Below are 16,465 nucleotides of genomic sequence, written 5' to 3'. Positions count from 1 at the left end.
AATTCATCATCCTAAGAAAAACCTCTTAATCCTGGGCTTGCTAAGAAGCTTCAGAATTCTAATGTATTAGTAATGTTACTATGATTGTCTTTAAGCACCAGCAACTCTGTATTCTGCATGATTTTTAAATGTATTTTAAATCTCAGTAATGTCAGGTGGGTGGTGTCATTTTATAGCAATAAGAAAAATGTTCTTAAAAGGCTTTTCCAAGTTAAGGCAGTTCTTTAGGGAGGGCTTGGGCTTTTGCAGGAGCTTCTGGTCATTTATTGGGCTTCTGTGCTATGAGGTCACCATATGATGATGTATCTCTACTAATGAGGCAACTAGGTACTTCTGCAATTGCTCAAAATACTTCTACTTTCTTGCATGCAGTACTCTTTAGACGCCTTGAACTCTGAGCTGACCCATTCCCTCCTGAACAGGAGATAGGTCCAGAACCAGTGTTTTCCACCCTGACCCTCTTCCACTCCTATGAGTTCCCTGTTTTCATTCCTCACCCCCTCGGGAGACAGAGGCAGGGAATTCCACCTTTCCTTCTCGTTACTATAACAACTCCCAAGATACACAAAGAGATAAGCAAACAAAGATGATTCTGGAAGATTCTGAACTCTTCATAGATCTTTCTGTTCCTGAGCTGCCTAGATGTAAAGTATCTCTAGGCTTAAGAACAGAGATGAAGTCTCTCAGCTCTCGAAACTAAACTTGAACGTGAAAAAAAAATGGTAACATTTAGAAGAAGAATGACTAGGCATGAATCAAGCCTGAGTCTAATTTTTTGTAATATTAGTTTTCTACTGAACATAGAGTAAAACAGTCCTCTCATTCACTTACACACACACACACACACACACACACACACACACACACACACAGTAGAAGTACTAGGTTGGGTGCTAAGGTGCATTTTCCTTTGTCAAATCCAGTGAGACTCAATGTGCTGGGTTGTCTTTGCTGCTTTTTCTGTAGTTGCAGGTACCACTGACAATGGCATTTACCTATCACAGCAACTTTGCCACTGTTAGCCACTGCTGTTGGTGACGGGAGACAGTTCCAAAGATGATGACAATTAAATGAGTGTCAGTATTACTTTTTTCCCATTCACTGTTGCTTTGATGGTTTTTATCGTTTGTATTTCTTTTATCATTACTGATTGGTAGTGAGGAGAACAAATAAGAGAGTCAAAACTATGCTTCCAGAGATCATGGATCACCAGTGTGATATTTGTGTCACTCCAAGCTGTATTTCATGAGCCTCTTGTCCCTTGTCCCTTGAGCAATGCTTATCACTGCTTCCACAGCTATAGATTATCTCTTCTACAACTAGGCTAATTTTATGTCAGCAAAGACGAAGTGGTTCTTTGTTTATTCGCCCAATTCCCCTTTCTGTCCCCCTTATGATTAAAGATACAGCATGGGGTGGGGGTGTTTCTTGTTCACTTGCCCGGTATCTTCACAGGGTTGCTTTCCAGCCTCTTTGCAAAGATAACTGGCCATTTCTTACATCAGATGGTTCCAGAGGAGGAGCAACATTTATTAATATGCCATTTGTAGGGTATGACCTCAGAATTTGCCAATACAATTTAAAGGTTTTCCATTTTGTCCTGTCCTTCGTGGATGCTAAAATGTCTCATTCTTTCTATCAAATATTTGTTGAAAAACCGATTCACATAGCAGTGATATCCATTTTTATGACCTCTTCTGAACTACAGAAAATATTAGTTAGAACACCAAGAAGAAAAGCTCTAGTGGGAAGGGGGCAGGATGGATTATGGTGAAATACGTTGGGAGTTGCTAGGCTAAGTGAATTTATACATGTATTTATTGCATAGTTCCTTGAGATGCTCTGTGAATGTCTGAGAAGAGGGGAGACGTGAGGATTTCACGATCTTATTCAACCACAAGATCTTCTGGCCTCTGAACCTTCTGTATCTTCTAGCATTCCTGGAAATGCAGTTTGGGAAATGATCAATCATTTGGTAGAAGCTAAAAGAGCTAATCCAAAATCATAGTTATAGAATTTGTTGATCTTTACTAGCATCATTTTGAAGCCAACAGGGAACGTGTATTTCTCTGCTGCCTTTACCTGTTGATGAGATAGAAACAGTAGAGTGGGGAACAGAAGGGAACCTGGGCCAGGAGTGAGCACACGGAGGGAGGGAAGGGTGTCACAGGTGCCATAGTTGGTGCTCACCACTGAAGCACCCACGTGCCTTGAAAAACAGTGGTTAAACAAACAAGCAAACAAACAAAACCCAGAGTTCTCCTAAAAAGCCAATAAGTATCTGGAAGTCTGTACTAAGGAACCGCCATTTTCTTTGCAGTTCTTGGGGATACCTAAATTGATGCTTTCAACTCTATATGGAAGTGAGAAAACATGGGCAGGAAGGAGGGAGGAGAAAAACAGGAATATACATGGAAACTCTTCATCAGGAGACCAGCTATTTGGAAATGGCACTAAACCCCAAAATGTTGGTATTTTTAAAAAATATAAATAAGTAAGACTGGTAGACTTCAAACAACAGAAACTTTTATTCTCTCACAGTTCTGAAAGCTAGAAGTTTGAAATCAAGCGGTCAGCAGGACCATGCTCCTTCTGGAGGCTCTTAGGAAAATCCTTCCTTTCCTCTTCCCAGACCCTCCTGGTGGCTGCCCACAGCCCTTAGTGTTCCTTGGCTTGTAGCTGTATCACTGCAATCTGCCTCCATCATCACCTGGCCTTTCTTCTCTTTGTCTCTGTGTGTCCTGTCCTCTTCTTATAAACATACTAGCCATGGGATTTAGGGCCAGCCTTAACCCAGAATGGTTTCATCTCAGACCTTAACTAATTACATGTGCAAAGGCCCTGTTTATGAATAAGGTCACATTCTGAGGTTCTGGGCAGACATGAATTTTTTGAGGTGGTATTCAACCCAATGTGCCCTCTTGATTCTGCTTTATTTTCTCGATACTCATTTTTTCCATTAATTATTCTTCAATAACTATTTTAAAGCTTATTAGGTAAAACGTTTGTTAGGAATGCCCATCGGCATATATGTTGTTATATTATATATCTGAACTACTAATTTCTGATTTTAAAATGATGAAGAAATCATTTTTTGCACTAACATATTCCTTGCAAAGTCATCTTTTATAGAAAAATTGAAAGTCCATATAAATATCTAGCAGTGGGGAGTAGTTTTATACATAAACTCAATGGAACATTGTCTACTCACTAAAGATAATTTTCAAAGCTCTACATATATAACCTAATACATCTAAAAAGCATATTATATAATTTTTTCTTCCAGTTGTATTGAGATATAATTGACATACAGTGCCATCTAAGTTTAAGGTGTACAGCATAATGATTTGGTTTATATACATCATGAAATGATTATCACTAAATAAGTTTAGTGAACATCCATCATCTCATATAGATACAAAATTAAAGAAATAGGAAAGAAACCTTTTCCTTGTGATGAGAACTCTTAGGGTTTATTCTCTTAACAACTTTCATATTTAACATACAGCACTGTTAATTATGTTTATCATGTTGTACATACGTCCCTGGTACTTATTTATCTTATAACTAGAAGTGTGTGCCTTTTGTATAGCCACTCTGACAGGTGTGAGGTGATATGTCATTGTGGCTTTGATTTGCATTTCCCTGACGAGTTGTGATGTTGAGCATCTTTTCATGTGTCTGTTGGCCATTTGTATGTCTTCTTTGGAAAACTGTCTATTCAGATCCTTTGCCCTTTTTTTAAAATCAGGTTGTTTGTTTTTTTGATGTTGAGTTGTATGAATTCTTTGTATATTTTGGATATTAATCCCCTGTCATATTTATCGTTTGCAAATATCTTCTCCCACTCAGTAGATAGTACTTTTGTTTTGTTGATGGTTTCCTTCACTGTGCAAAAGTCTTTAGTTTGATATACTCCCATTTGTTCATTTTTGCTTTTGTTTCCCTTATGTGAGGAGTCATATCCAAAAAAATATTACTAAGACTGATGTCAAAGAGCTTACTGCCTATGTTTTCTTCTAGAAGTTTTTTGGTTTCAGGTCTTACATTTAAGTCTTTAATCCATTTTGAATTTATTTTTGTGCATAATGTGAGAAAGTAATCTAGTTTCATTCTTCTGCATGTAGCTGTCCAGTTTTCCCAATACCATTTATTGAAGAGTCTGTCTTTTCCCCATTGTATATTCTTGCCTCTTTTGTCATAGAGTAATTGCCCATATAACTGTGGGCTCGTTTCTAGGCTCTCTATTCTGTTCCATTGATCTATGTATCTGTTTTGGTGCCAGTACCATACTATTTTGATTACTGTCGCTTTTAGTATAGTTTGAAATCAGGGAGTGTGATACCTCCAGCTTTAATTCTTCAAGATTGTTTTGACTATTTGGGGTCTTTTGTGTCTCCATATGAATTTTGGAATTATTTGTTCTAATTCTGTGAAGAACGTTATGGTATTTGATAAGAATTACATCGAATCAGTAGATTGCCTTGGGTAGTATGGTCAATTTTACCAATATTAATTCTTCCAATCAGGAACACAGTATATCTTTCCATCTGTTTGTGTCATCTTCAATTTCTTTCATCAGTGTCTTTACTTTTCCAAGTATAGGTCTTTTACCTCCTTATTTAGGTTTATTTCTAGGTATTTTATTCTTTTTGATGTGATTGTAAATAGATTGTTTTCCTGCTTTCTCTTTCTGATAGTTTGTTGTTAGTGTACAGAAAAGCAACAGATTTATGTATATTAACTTTGTATCCTGCAACGTTACTGAATTCATTAATGAGTTCTGGTGTTTTTTGGTGGCATCTTTAGACTTTTCTATGTATAGTATCGTGTCATCTGTAAACAGTGACAATTTTACTTCTTCCTTTGCAATTTTGATTCCTTTTTCCTGTTTGATTGCTGTGGCTAGGACTTCCCATATTGTTTTGAATAAAAGTGGCAAGAGTGGGCATCCTTGTCTTATTCCTGATCTGAGAGGAAATGTTTTCAGCTTTTCACTATTGAGTATGATGCCAGCTGTGGGCTTGTCATATAAGGACTTTATTATGTTGAGGTATGTTCCCTCTATACCAAGTTTGTTGAAGGTTTATAATCATAAATGGATGTTGAATTTTGTGAAAAGTTTTTTCTGCATCTATTGAGATGATTGTGTTACTTTTTTAAAATTTAATTTTATTTATTTTGATACAGCAGGTTCTTATTAGTTATCCATTTTATACATATTAGTGTATATATGTCAATCCCAGTCTCCCAGTTCATCACACTACCATCCCCACCCCCTGCCGCTTTCTCCCCTTGGTGTCCATACGTTTGTTCTCTACACCTGTGTCTCAATTTCTGCCCTGCAAACTGGTTCATCTGTACCATTTTTCTGGGTTCCACATATATGCGTTAATATATGATATTTCTTTTTCTCTTTCTGACTTACTTCACTCTGTATGACAGTCTCTTGATTCATCCATGTCTCTACAAATGACCCAATTTCGTTCCTTTTTATCGCTGAGTAATATATGTATATTGTATATATGTACCACATTGTACCACATTGTATATATGTACCACATCTTCTTTATCCATTCATCTGTCGATGGCCATTTAGGTTGCTTCCATGACCTGGCTATTGTAAATGGTGCTGCAATGAACATTGGGGTACATGTGTCTTTTTGAATTATGGTTTTCTCTGGGTATATGCCCAGTAGTGGGATTACTGGGTCATAAGGTAATTCTATTTTTAATTTTTTAAGGAACCTCCATACTGTTCTCCATAGTGGCTGTATCAATTTACACTCCCACCAACAGTGAAAGAGGGTTCCCTTTCCTCCACACCCTCTCCAGCATTTGTTGTTTGTAGATTTTCTCATGATGCCCATTCTAACTGCTGTGAGGTGATACCTCATTGTAGTTTTGATTTGCATTTCTCTAACAATTAGTGATGTTGAGCAGCTTTTCATGTGCTTCTTGGCCATCTGTATGTCTTCTTTGGAGAAATGTCTATTTAGGTCTTCTGCCCATTTATGGATTGGGTTGTTTACTTTTTAAATATTGAGCTGCATGAGCTGTTTATATATTTTGGAGATTAACCCTTTGTCCATTGATTCGTTTGCAAATATTTTCTCCCATTCTGAGGGTTGTCTTTTGGGCTTGTTTATGGTTGTCTTTGCTGTGCAAAAGCTTTTAAGTTTCATTAGGTCCCATTTGTTTATTTTTGTTTTTATTTCCATTACTCTAGGAGGTGGATCAAAAAAGACCTTGCTGTGATTTATGTCAAAGAGTGTTCTTCCTATGTTTTCCTCTAAGAGTTTTATAGTGTCCAGTCTTACATTTAGATATCTAATGCATTTTGAGTTTATTTTTGTGTATAGTGTTAGGGAATGTTCTAATTTCATTCTTTTACATGTAGCTGTCCAGTTTTCCCAGTACCACTTATTGAAGAGACTGTCTTTTCTCCATTTAACATCTTTGTCTCCTTTGTCACAGATTAGTTGACAATAGGTGCATGGGTTTATCTCTGGGCTTTCTATCCTGTTCCAATTATCTATATTTCTGTTTTTGTGCCAGTACCATATTGTCTTGATTACTGTAGCTTTGTAGTATAGTCTGAAGTCAGGGAGTCTGATTTCTCTGGCTCCATTATTTTCCCTCAAGACTTCTTTGGCTATTCAGAGTCTTTTGTATCTCCATACAAATTTTAAGATTTTTTGTTCTAGTCTGTAAAAAATGCCATTGGTAGTTTGATAGGGATTGCATTGAATCTGTAGATTGCTTTGGGTAGTATAGTCATTTTCACAATGTTGATTCTTCCAATCCAAAAACATGCTATATCTCTCCATCTATTTGTATCATCTTTAATTTCTTTCATCAGTGTTTTATAGTTTTCTTCATACAGGTCTTTTGTCTCCTTAGGTAGGTTTATTCCTAGGTATTTTATTCTTTTTGTTGCAGTAGTAAATGAGAGTGTTTCCTTAAATTTCAGATTTTTCATCATTAGTGTATAGGAATGCAAGAGATTTCTGTGCATTAATTTTGTATCCTGCAACTTTACCAAATTCATTGATTAGCTCTAGTAGTTTTTTGGTGGCATCTTTAGGATTCTCTATGTATAGTATCATGTCATTTGCAAACAGTGACAGTTTTACTTCTTTTCCAATTTGTATTCCTTTTATTTCTTTTTCTTCTCTGATTTCCATGGCTAGGACTTCCAAAACTATGTTGAATAATAGTGGTGAGAGTGGACATCCTTGTCTTGTTCCTGATCTTAGAGGAAATGCTTTCAGTTTTTCACCATTGAGGATGATGTTTGCTGTGGGTTTGTGGTATATGGCCTTTTTTATGTTGAGGTAGGTTCCCTCTATGCCCACTTTCTGGAGAGCTTTTATCATAAATGGGTGTGAGTTTTGTCTGGGATGGGCAGGAGAGGAGATGTTTACTTTTCATTTTATACATTTGAATGTTTATCATGTGTATATATTATTTTCTATTATAAAAGAAAAAAAATTAAGAAAAAATTAAAAAATCATATCAATGTAATTAGGAAGGTGATTCTGCTAGGGGTAAATTTAAAAACATACAACTTTTATGGGTTGTAAATTATGTACTGCTTTAAGGGTATGAGAATAATGATTCCTTCTATAATATTGATAAATTATACAAAATTGTATGAAATTCCATTTGAAAGTACTTGGAGCTCTTCAACTGATGTTATGTAAAAGACGATTTATTTTTTTTTTTGGCCACACCGGGAGGCTCCTGGGATCTTAGTTCCCTGACCAGGGATTGAACCTGGGCCACCACAGTGAAAGCACCAAGTCCTAACCACTGGACTGCCAGGGAATTCCCTAAACGATGAAATCTTGAAATATTTCTCCAGTGTTTTCTCAGCTATAACTTGCACTCACTTTATCTACATGGTACCAAAATTGGCTTTAAATATACATTTTCCTTCTGTACCTAAGAATAAGGCTAGTGCTGGTGGCGTCTACTGTGCTCCAGGTACTTTTTCATTGAATGCTCATAGTGCCTCTGCAGGGTGGGTGGTATTAGTTCTAATTTTCCTATGAAGAAACTGAGGCTGGAAATATTGATCAACTTGTTCAAAGTAACACAAGTAGAGAGACCCCAAGGCAATTCACTTAGCTTGACCTGCCTCCCCATCTTCTTCATTTGGGGAAAAAAAATAAAGGGAAACTAAAAGAAAATCATCTTGCCTTTTATTCTTGCCTTTACTTATTTCTTGTTTTCAGCAACTAATTGTGCTTTTCTAACCTTGTCTTATGTCCTAGGAGAAGGTACTTAACAGAAGGCATCACAGGGGTCAGAGATTATAAACAGTTTGTTAGCTGAATTTTCATAGATGTTTTCAGTAAAACAGAGAATTCACAGCTCAGTGATATTTTTTTCCCCCAGATATTGTGGATGCTTTATCAGATCCAAAGAAATTTCTTTCCATTACGGAAAAGAGAGCAGACCAAATGAGAGCTATGGGCATTGAAACCGTAAGTAGCAATGGTGAATTAAAGACAGCCGAGTTGGGGAAATTTGGTTGTCTAACAGTGATTACAAGAGCAAGACAAAGTAATAAATTAATAGAACAAGTTCAAAAGTGGTTTTTGAAACTGAACTTATCAATTCAACAAAAGAGTTTCAAAGGTCTATGAGGACATAGCATATTTAATAAAATGTGACCCACATCCTCACTGTGGCTTCACTCACATCTGGGGATCCTGGCCCCATTAGAAATGAAATGGAAAACATTCATGATGCTTTTAGGAACATTTAGGATATAGGGTGCTTTTGTGAGACACTGAAATACCAGCTAACCTTATTCAGTATATTAATGAAATTGGCGTTTACTATTGTTTATTTTTTACTAGTCTTGCATCCAACCTTCAATTTCAGTGCACAGTTGTGGTGTTTGCTTCTTTGTTTCTAAAACTCCCGTTACTCCTCAGTTTAGGATGGAAATGGAAATCTCTCCAGTAGCTGGAAGAAAAGAAGGTATACCCTGCTTATAAAGGAGCTACATCTGCTTTCCTAGGCTTCATCATTTATTTCAAGCCTGAGGAAACCATGTGTTTACTCCTGCCAAGCAAAGATCTATTTAAGGAGTAGAGGTTAGGATGCTGAAGGGGAAAAGTTGATGGTACAGACTGGATTCAGTAAAAGGAAGAATGTGCAAGACATTTGAACTTGAGGTGGCATTCATTTGGGTCAGTATAAACATTTCTGTTCCAGAGTGACATCGCCGACGTGCCCAGTGACACGTCAAAGAATGACAAGAAAGGGAAAGCCAACACAGCGAAAGCAAGTGTGACCCCTCAGAGCAGCTCAGAGCTCAGGCCCACCACCACGGCCGCCCTGGGAGCTGGCCTGGAGGCCAAGAAAGGTAAAGGAGAGTTGTCTGGGCTCCTTGTCTCTTCTGGCAATTTTAGAACCTTTGATGCAGGTATTTAGAATTGTTAATTTAGCCAACTTTCATGGTTCCATAAATCTCAAGAGCAGCAGGTTTTCTTGTGGGTTGAACAAACAGCTTAATTTCCCTGAGTGGTTAACAGGAAGCCAGTGTTTCCTCTGCTAGATCCCCTGCACTGTAGTCATACTGTGTACAATATTCGTAGATCTAGAAATGTTTACATTTGGTGTCCTTTATGGAAAAAACATTCACAGAGTGAACTTACTGAACTTATCCCCTCTTTCCTCCAGATACTACCATAGGCATGGGCAGTGAGCTTATGAACCAACAGAATCCTGATTGTTCTAACATTCCTGCATTCCTTTATTGAGAATTTCCCCCCATCTGTAGATATTTAGCATCCGTGACTATTTATTTGTAAAATTATTGACGGACATCTGAAGGCCAGTTCTGTGTGGTTACCTATGAATGAAACGAAAGATCATTAGAGGTGGCATTGCAAAGAATTATGTGTCCCGTGTGCCAGTATGTAGGGGGAGCAATTGTACTGATTATTTAAAGGGAACTTCCATTCTTATTGTCCAGGCCTCCATTCTGATTGGATGATCCCCATCCCATATGATAATTAAATATTGTAAATATTCTCCTTGACCTGAATCATTTACTAAATTCGCTCTTCTTACTTTAAGAAGAATTTCTGCTTTTCCTAATGGTTTTCTACTCAGTATATATATCTCCCATTTATATGTGAATTCGGCATCTTTGATATAAGAAGATCAAGTTGTCTGTTTACTTAAATACACACAGTGCTGCAGTTTAAGGTAAGAAATGACAGACTTTCCTTAACCAAAGCAGCATTGTAATTTAGCAGGAAAATAAGTGTGCACTGAGCTTTGTGAAACAAATTAGAGAATGAGATGGCACAAAAGTAGCCCCAGTTGTACTTTGCAACTTGTCTGTTTCTCCCTGGAAAGAATGTGGAACAAGGTAATAATACAGGATTTGGGCATTCCGTCCAGCACTGGTCGTTCTTAACATCAGCCACCCAGACAGAGATAGAGAGTGGAAAATGGAAGAGTTTTTGTTTAGTTAAAGTTCTTGTGTCATGCCCACCAGCACATAAAGACATTAGTAATTATAGTGAATTAAGTGGCCTGCAAAAGCAGTGTGACTAGCTTTCAGAGGACAGAAGTGATCCTAGTTCTAGAAGGGACCATGTTTGTGTTTTGAACTGTTTCACTCCTGGTTCCAAATGAGATTACACAGGAAGGAGCCATTGGAAGAAAGCTCTCCCTTTCCCTCGTCCCCTCTGCAGACGCCCTGAGGAAGAGGGTCTACACACTTTCATTTTGGCCTTTTGTTCAGGAGACTTGGGAGCCTCCTCTAAGTGGCAGTACTCGGTTCTATGAGAAATGCCTTTGCACCTTCAGGGACCACACATGGCCCGAGGGGTAAGATGGGACAGGCTTCCACCCCTCGACCAGGCAGTGTTTGTGAGCGCTGACCTCTCAGAAACAAGAGGGAGAGGGCCCCTTCCAGCTGGTGCTCAGAGGAGACTTAAGGATGATGTCCTAACTGAGCTGGGCCTTGAAATGAAGGTCTGATGTGAACAGGAAGAGAAGGTGGAGGAGCCCAGGAGGAAGCCACATAGGAAGCAGCCAGGGGTAGGAAAGGGGGCAGGGCCAGTCCTGGTCTGGAAAGGATCTGGGACCACCTGAGAATGGGAAATGACATCAGAGGATTTTTTTAAGAAGATTAATACAGTCTTGGCAGAAATATTCTTTAAAAGGAAGGAATGGATGCTAAGGGCAAGTGAAGAATTAGAGTATTTGTGCCTCTACTATAACGCTTATCACCTTATATTTGTATTATATATTTATTCACATTATATTTATATGACGTGATAACAACCAGAGAAAGCAGTTATTGCTGACAAGACCACCCCTCTGTCATTCAGTGTCCCTGGAACGATGCCTAGTAAAGATCTAAAGTCTCTTCTCTTAAGAAGTAAATGGCTGATGAATGAATGAGCCATACTAATGGCCAGGAGGGCCTGAATTAGGCTGGAAGTACTCAGAGGGAAAGGAAGGATGGAAATCAATTGGTGGCTTGGATATGGGACTTAGGAGGTAACTCAGCGACTTCAAGGTCAGGTCACAGAGAGAGATGGTGCCGTTGAGTGAAGTAGAGAACTCAAGAGGAAGAAAAACTTTGAGTAAGATGATTCTGGTCCTGGACATCATCAGGTTCAAACTGTCAGTGGTACATCTGGGTGGAAACATGCAACAGCAGAGCTGTGGTAGGTAAAGAGGAGGTAGAAGGAAGAGAAAGAGAGAGATCGAATGTGAGAATGCTTAGAAAGATAGCAGGAATGAAAACAAAGAAAAACAGAGAGAGATCTATGTTATAAGAAGAATGAGTTTTGGAAGGTATTGTAGACAGTCCAGAGAAGTTAAGACTGCATAATTACTGTTAGATCAGGGATGCCTGGGTGATGAGAATGGAAACCAGGTTAGAAAAGTTGATGATTTAAGATATAAAATGGTGGTTGTGTAGAGCAGTAGCATGTTGGTAGGAACCAGTGAAGAGAAAGAGAAGGAAAATGCAAGAGAGAGCTATATAGTGAAACAGGCTCTGAGGAAGAGCTGAATCAAGAGAAAGGAAACGATCCTGCTGCATAAAGAGGGAAGAGAGGTGTCCTGTCTGAGCCAAGAAGAGAAGTTTCAGGGTGAAAAGGAAGCTGTCAGGGTGGGGCCCGACAGAATTTGCTGTGAACATCTGTGAAGGTGAGGAGTCCTGAAGTTCTACATGATTTCTCTTAGACACACAGCCAAATAGCAATAACTGCACCAATGCTGCTTGATTTTCTCTTTAATTTTAAGGATAAAAAATTAAGGAAACTCAACTAGTTGATTTCCAAATTACGGTTTGAGAGAAAACATGTCATTTTTAATGAGCTGCATTGATAAAAATAAAAAAATATATACTGAACCTTCAACTAGTCAAAATCTTTGGGGCCCAAATTGGACAAATTCACCCCTACTTTCACACCAGAAGCCTGGAGACCTACACTATCCAATATAGAAACCACTGGCCACATGTGGCTATTTGGGCTTAAAAATCAAAACTTGAGTTCCTTAGGTGCACTGGCCACATTTCAGGTGCTCAAGAGCCACGTGGAACTCGTGGCCATCCACTGGACAGCTCACAGATGGAACATATCCACTCTTGTTGGAAGTCCTATTAGACAAGCTGCTTTGGACATATAGATGAAACCAAGCATGTACCAGTTCCTGTTCTGTAGAGTGTGTTTTTTTCCTAACTAACTAAATCATTCACAGGAACTAACACTTTTATAATGTGTCTTTCTCCAAAAAAGACCAAAGGTTTATGTTTTCACAGGGTCCTGTTAATCAAGATTTCATTGAACAAACACCAAAAAAGAGTGTCATCAGACTAGGTCAAACTCTTAATATTTGTTAGATCTCCAGAGGACCTTGCATGCCCCCCAATTCTGTGTGTTCATTTTATAGAAGAGAGAAAAGAGACCCAAAGATAGGGAGCTCTTAGTGATGCCAGGATAGACCCCTCTGCCCTGCAGTAAAGCAGGGAATTAGCTTGTGATGTCAGACCTAAGAGATTAGAGAGTAGCCCCATGATCCCTTGACGCTCCTATCACAAAATGTTATAGATCAGAAGACTGATTTCTCTCCGCCATGACTCTCCTTTTTTCTGTCCTTACCACGCTCACACTGGATGTGCACATCTTAAAATGAGTACAGCTGAAAAACAAGAACCTAGAACTTGACACCTTATCTTTCTTGAATATTTCATACCTAGCCTTTGGGATTCTAACGGAAATCAATTATAGTACAGAGGGCACATTCGTCTTGTTTGCCTAAGATGAAAATCTGCAGTCAAACAGAACATGTTTTGGGATTCGCCTACAAATGTGGTTGCCATGACAACACCTGGCTTAGCATCACTCCAGTAACAGGATGACTTAGTATATTAATCTAGGTCCTCATGACAGCGTCCTGTTCTACGATGGTTTGATTTCATTATTTTCATTATTTTCTGTCTGTTAAAGGCATTTTTGGACTCAGTAGTATATCACTTAAATGCTAAAATTAAATTCAGTTAAAGAAAGCGGCTGAAAAAATGTTTTGTTCTTTGATGATGGTTAAGCTGGGAATAGAGTTGGTAGTTAGTGGACTGATAGGATGAGCCTTCAAATACAAAGATAAAGGTAACTGTAATAGATGCTGCTGTGCCTGGTCTGATCTCCTCTATGAGGTTGGTGTCACAACCCTCGGTGTCTGGGAATACTGGCTGACTGCAAATCACAGCTGCACTTTTCTCCCTAGAGTTGCCCTCAGACCATGTGAGTTCTCTTGCCTCGAAAAGGAAGATTCTGTAAAATCTCTGACACCCTTAGCTGAGTGATATGGGGTTACAAAAGCCCAGTTTCCTTACCTCAAACTAGAACAACACCAGAGGGCCATTTATGCTAAAGAATTTCCTGTAGGATCAGACCTAGGCTGGATTTCAGCTAGAAAGACACTCAAGCTTCTTCCTCTGCCCTATCCTGCTTCTCTCCCACCCTCTAAGGGGTTTCTCCTGAGAGCCTTCCCTTGATAAATCGTGTGTACACAAATCCCCTTTTCAGGCTCTGATAGTAGGAAACCTGACCTAAAACAATAAACGTTTCAGGTAAGTGTCTAATTAATTGCTCTGTAATAGAAAACTAAGATGTTTATATCCATAACATTACACGGAAAGCTGCATCAGCATCTTTAGATGAGATTTCAAAACTGTGAATTTGATATGATCACTTATTCTCTCTCATTTTTAATATACACAGTGACTTTTTGTTTCAGGTATTGAACTGATCCCTCAAGTGAGGATAGAAGATTTAAAGCAGATGAAGGTAAAATTACTCCCTCATTTTGCCAGCACTCTTGTGTTCTGCCTGTTGGTGAAACTGACTTATTTTTGTTTCTCACCAACTGTAGTCATTGTGGTAGTACTACACAAACTTATTTGGGATCCTGTCTTTCTTTTTCCCCCCCACAGGCTTACTTGAAGCATTTAAAGAAACAACAGAAGGAGCTCAATTCTTTAAAGAAGAAACATGCAAAGGTAGAGTGTTTTGTGTGGGCAAGCAATATGTGTGTGTAGTTTTGTTTGCTTGTTTGTGTGTTTTTTCCTTTCATCTCTCTGATGAAACCTCACAGCCAAAAACACTACTTAGAAACTGATACCAGCCAACTGGGCAGAAGGACCTTCATTTTAACTGCTTAGAAATGAAATTTAAAAATAGAATCCGTTTGGGATTGGTTGTCACTGATTTGTGATCTGTGTTTCTAACATTTATTTCAAAAGCATAACAAAGCTTCACCCATTTCAAAATTGTTTCATAATTTGACTTTATCTAAACGAGTGGGCTGTCACCTGACTATTGAAAACCAGCACATAGTCTTAGTCTCTGGGTACCGAAATTCCCTTAGTCACTGGCAAATAGTTTGCCATACATGGTGTGTCAGGGGAGATGCTGGCCAGCTCCAAACTTCTCACCCAAGCCACCTAGAGAAAGAGTTTGTCTCACCTTCCCCCCCCATTATGTAAACTCTGCTTGCTGGCCTACTTATGGAATATAGTTGTTGTTCCTACTTACCCATAAGAAGAGGTCTTTGGACAGTGATCATGAGAAAATCTAAGTTAGCTACAAAGTTAAGAGAATAGCAGGAATTCTCACGTAGGTTGAAAAACTTCACAGCACCCAGACGCCATCCTGCTTTCAAGTCTTCCCTCACCGGGAAAAGAGACAAACGTGATATCTTTTTCCTTCCGAGGATGTATCACAACAGCTGCTGCTGCTGGAAGGGTAAATATGTCCTCTTCCATTATGGGTAAGGAGAGCAAGAGAAATTTTAATTTCTTAACTTGAAAGGACTTCTGAATTCTTTTAAGCTCATGTTGCCATCCCACTTCTTTATACCCTGACCCCAGCCTCAAACCAAGGCACAGCCTGCAGAGCTGGACTTGAGTGATGAACCTCTGAGTCACTTCAAATACGAAGATGCAAAGAGTGCAGCCTGGTACTCTGTCATCTCTTTAATGGTTTGTGCTCCTTTGAGAAATTTGGCCTAATCTTGGCCTAGTAACAGTCCCTGTATTATTGGCTTCATGGATTTGCTGATATAGCGGTCACTTCAAAGACTGCTCGAATTTCAATTCTATTCAGTGGAATTCCTTTCATTGCCACGTGGAAAACCCGCCACAGATTTTTATAAGTGTGGAGACAGAGCTCAAGTAGGGATTTCCATTTTATTGGTCATTGGCAGCAAGCTGGAATATGGAAAGGGAACAGAAAACGGAGAGAAAAGGAAATGCGAATGCACTTTCAATGACTTTGGTTATTAGGAATGGAGTTGGTAACCATATGGCAAGGAGTCATCCACCAGATTTTCCTTCTGTTTAAGTTGGATCTCTGTTATTGAGGCAGGCATCTCAATGGCCTTTGGACTGATTGGAAATTTAAGCATTTTGGCCTGAGTCTCATTTAATATTTCCTTGAGGCATGACCAGGAAATATACCATGTCTGATAATAATAAGAATAATATACCATCTAGGATTTTTGTATGTGAAGTTATTTTCCAGATGCTGTGCTCAGCACTTTATATTTATTACCTCATCTTATACTTTCTACCCTATAAGATAAATTCTAAGTCCCCATTGTGCACATGTGGAAGTTAAGATCAGGGAGGTGAAGCCATGTAACTAATGCCCCAGCATTAGAGGGTAGCAGAGCCAATATTTGAACCCAAATTGTCTTGAGTCTGGAACCCATACTCATATTGCATTATTCTGTGAAGGATATTGGATGCTTCAGTAAGTAAACAAGTTCCTGTGTTACATCAAAGACAGTGGCAGCACATGGGACAGTATGTAAATCTCCATCTAGTTTGGAGAGTATCAATATACTGGTTACCTGGACAGCTGCTGAGGAAGGTTGCTCCTTGGTTCTTTAGGACTTAACCTCTATAACACTG

At 38.7% G+C, this 16,465-nt stretch overlaps 1 protein-coding gene across 4 annotated transcripts in view; it reads left to right on the top strand.

Moving 5' to 3' along the window:
• The window catches only part of PLCB4 (phospholipase C beta 4), a 156,388-nt gene that overhangs the window by 112,685 nt on the left and 27,238 nt on the right, over window positions 1–16,465 (top strand). For all 4 annotated transcript variants that reach the window (XM_065893070.1, XM_065893069.1, XM_065893068.1 and 1 more), the window contains 4 exons: window positions 8,404–8,492; window positions 9,232–9,382; window positions 14,290–14,339; window positions 14,486–14,551. In XM_065893070.1, the coding sequence (XP_065749142.1) occupies window positions 8,404–8,492; window positions 9,232–9,382; window positions 14,290–14,339; window positions 14,486–14,551 (356 nt within the window). The remainder of the gene's footprint in view (window positions 1–8,403; window positions 8,493–9,231; window positions 9,383–14,289; window positions 14,340–14,485; window positions 14,552–16,465) is intronic.

The sequence above is a fragment of the Phocoena phocoena genome, chromosome 15, assembly GCF_963924675.1.
Source record: "Phocoena phocoena chromosome 15, mPhoPho1.1, whole genome shotgun sequence".
Classification (NCBI taxonomy): domain Eukaryota; kingdom Metazoa; phylum Chordata; class Mammalia; order Artiodactyla; family Phocoenidae; genus Phocoena; species Phocoena phocoena.
The sequence above is the reverse complement of the archived record's forward strand: the minus strand, read 5'-3'. Positions and strand labels throughout refer to the sequence as shown.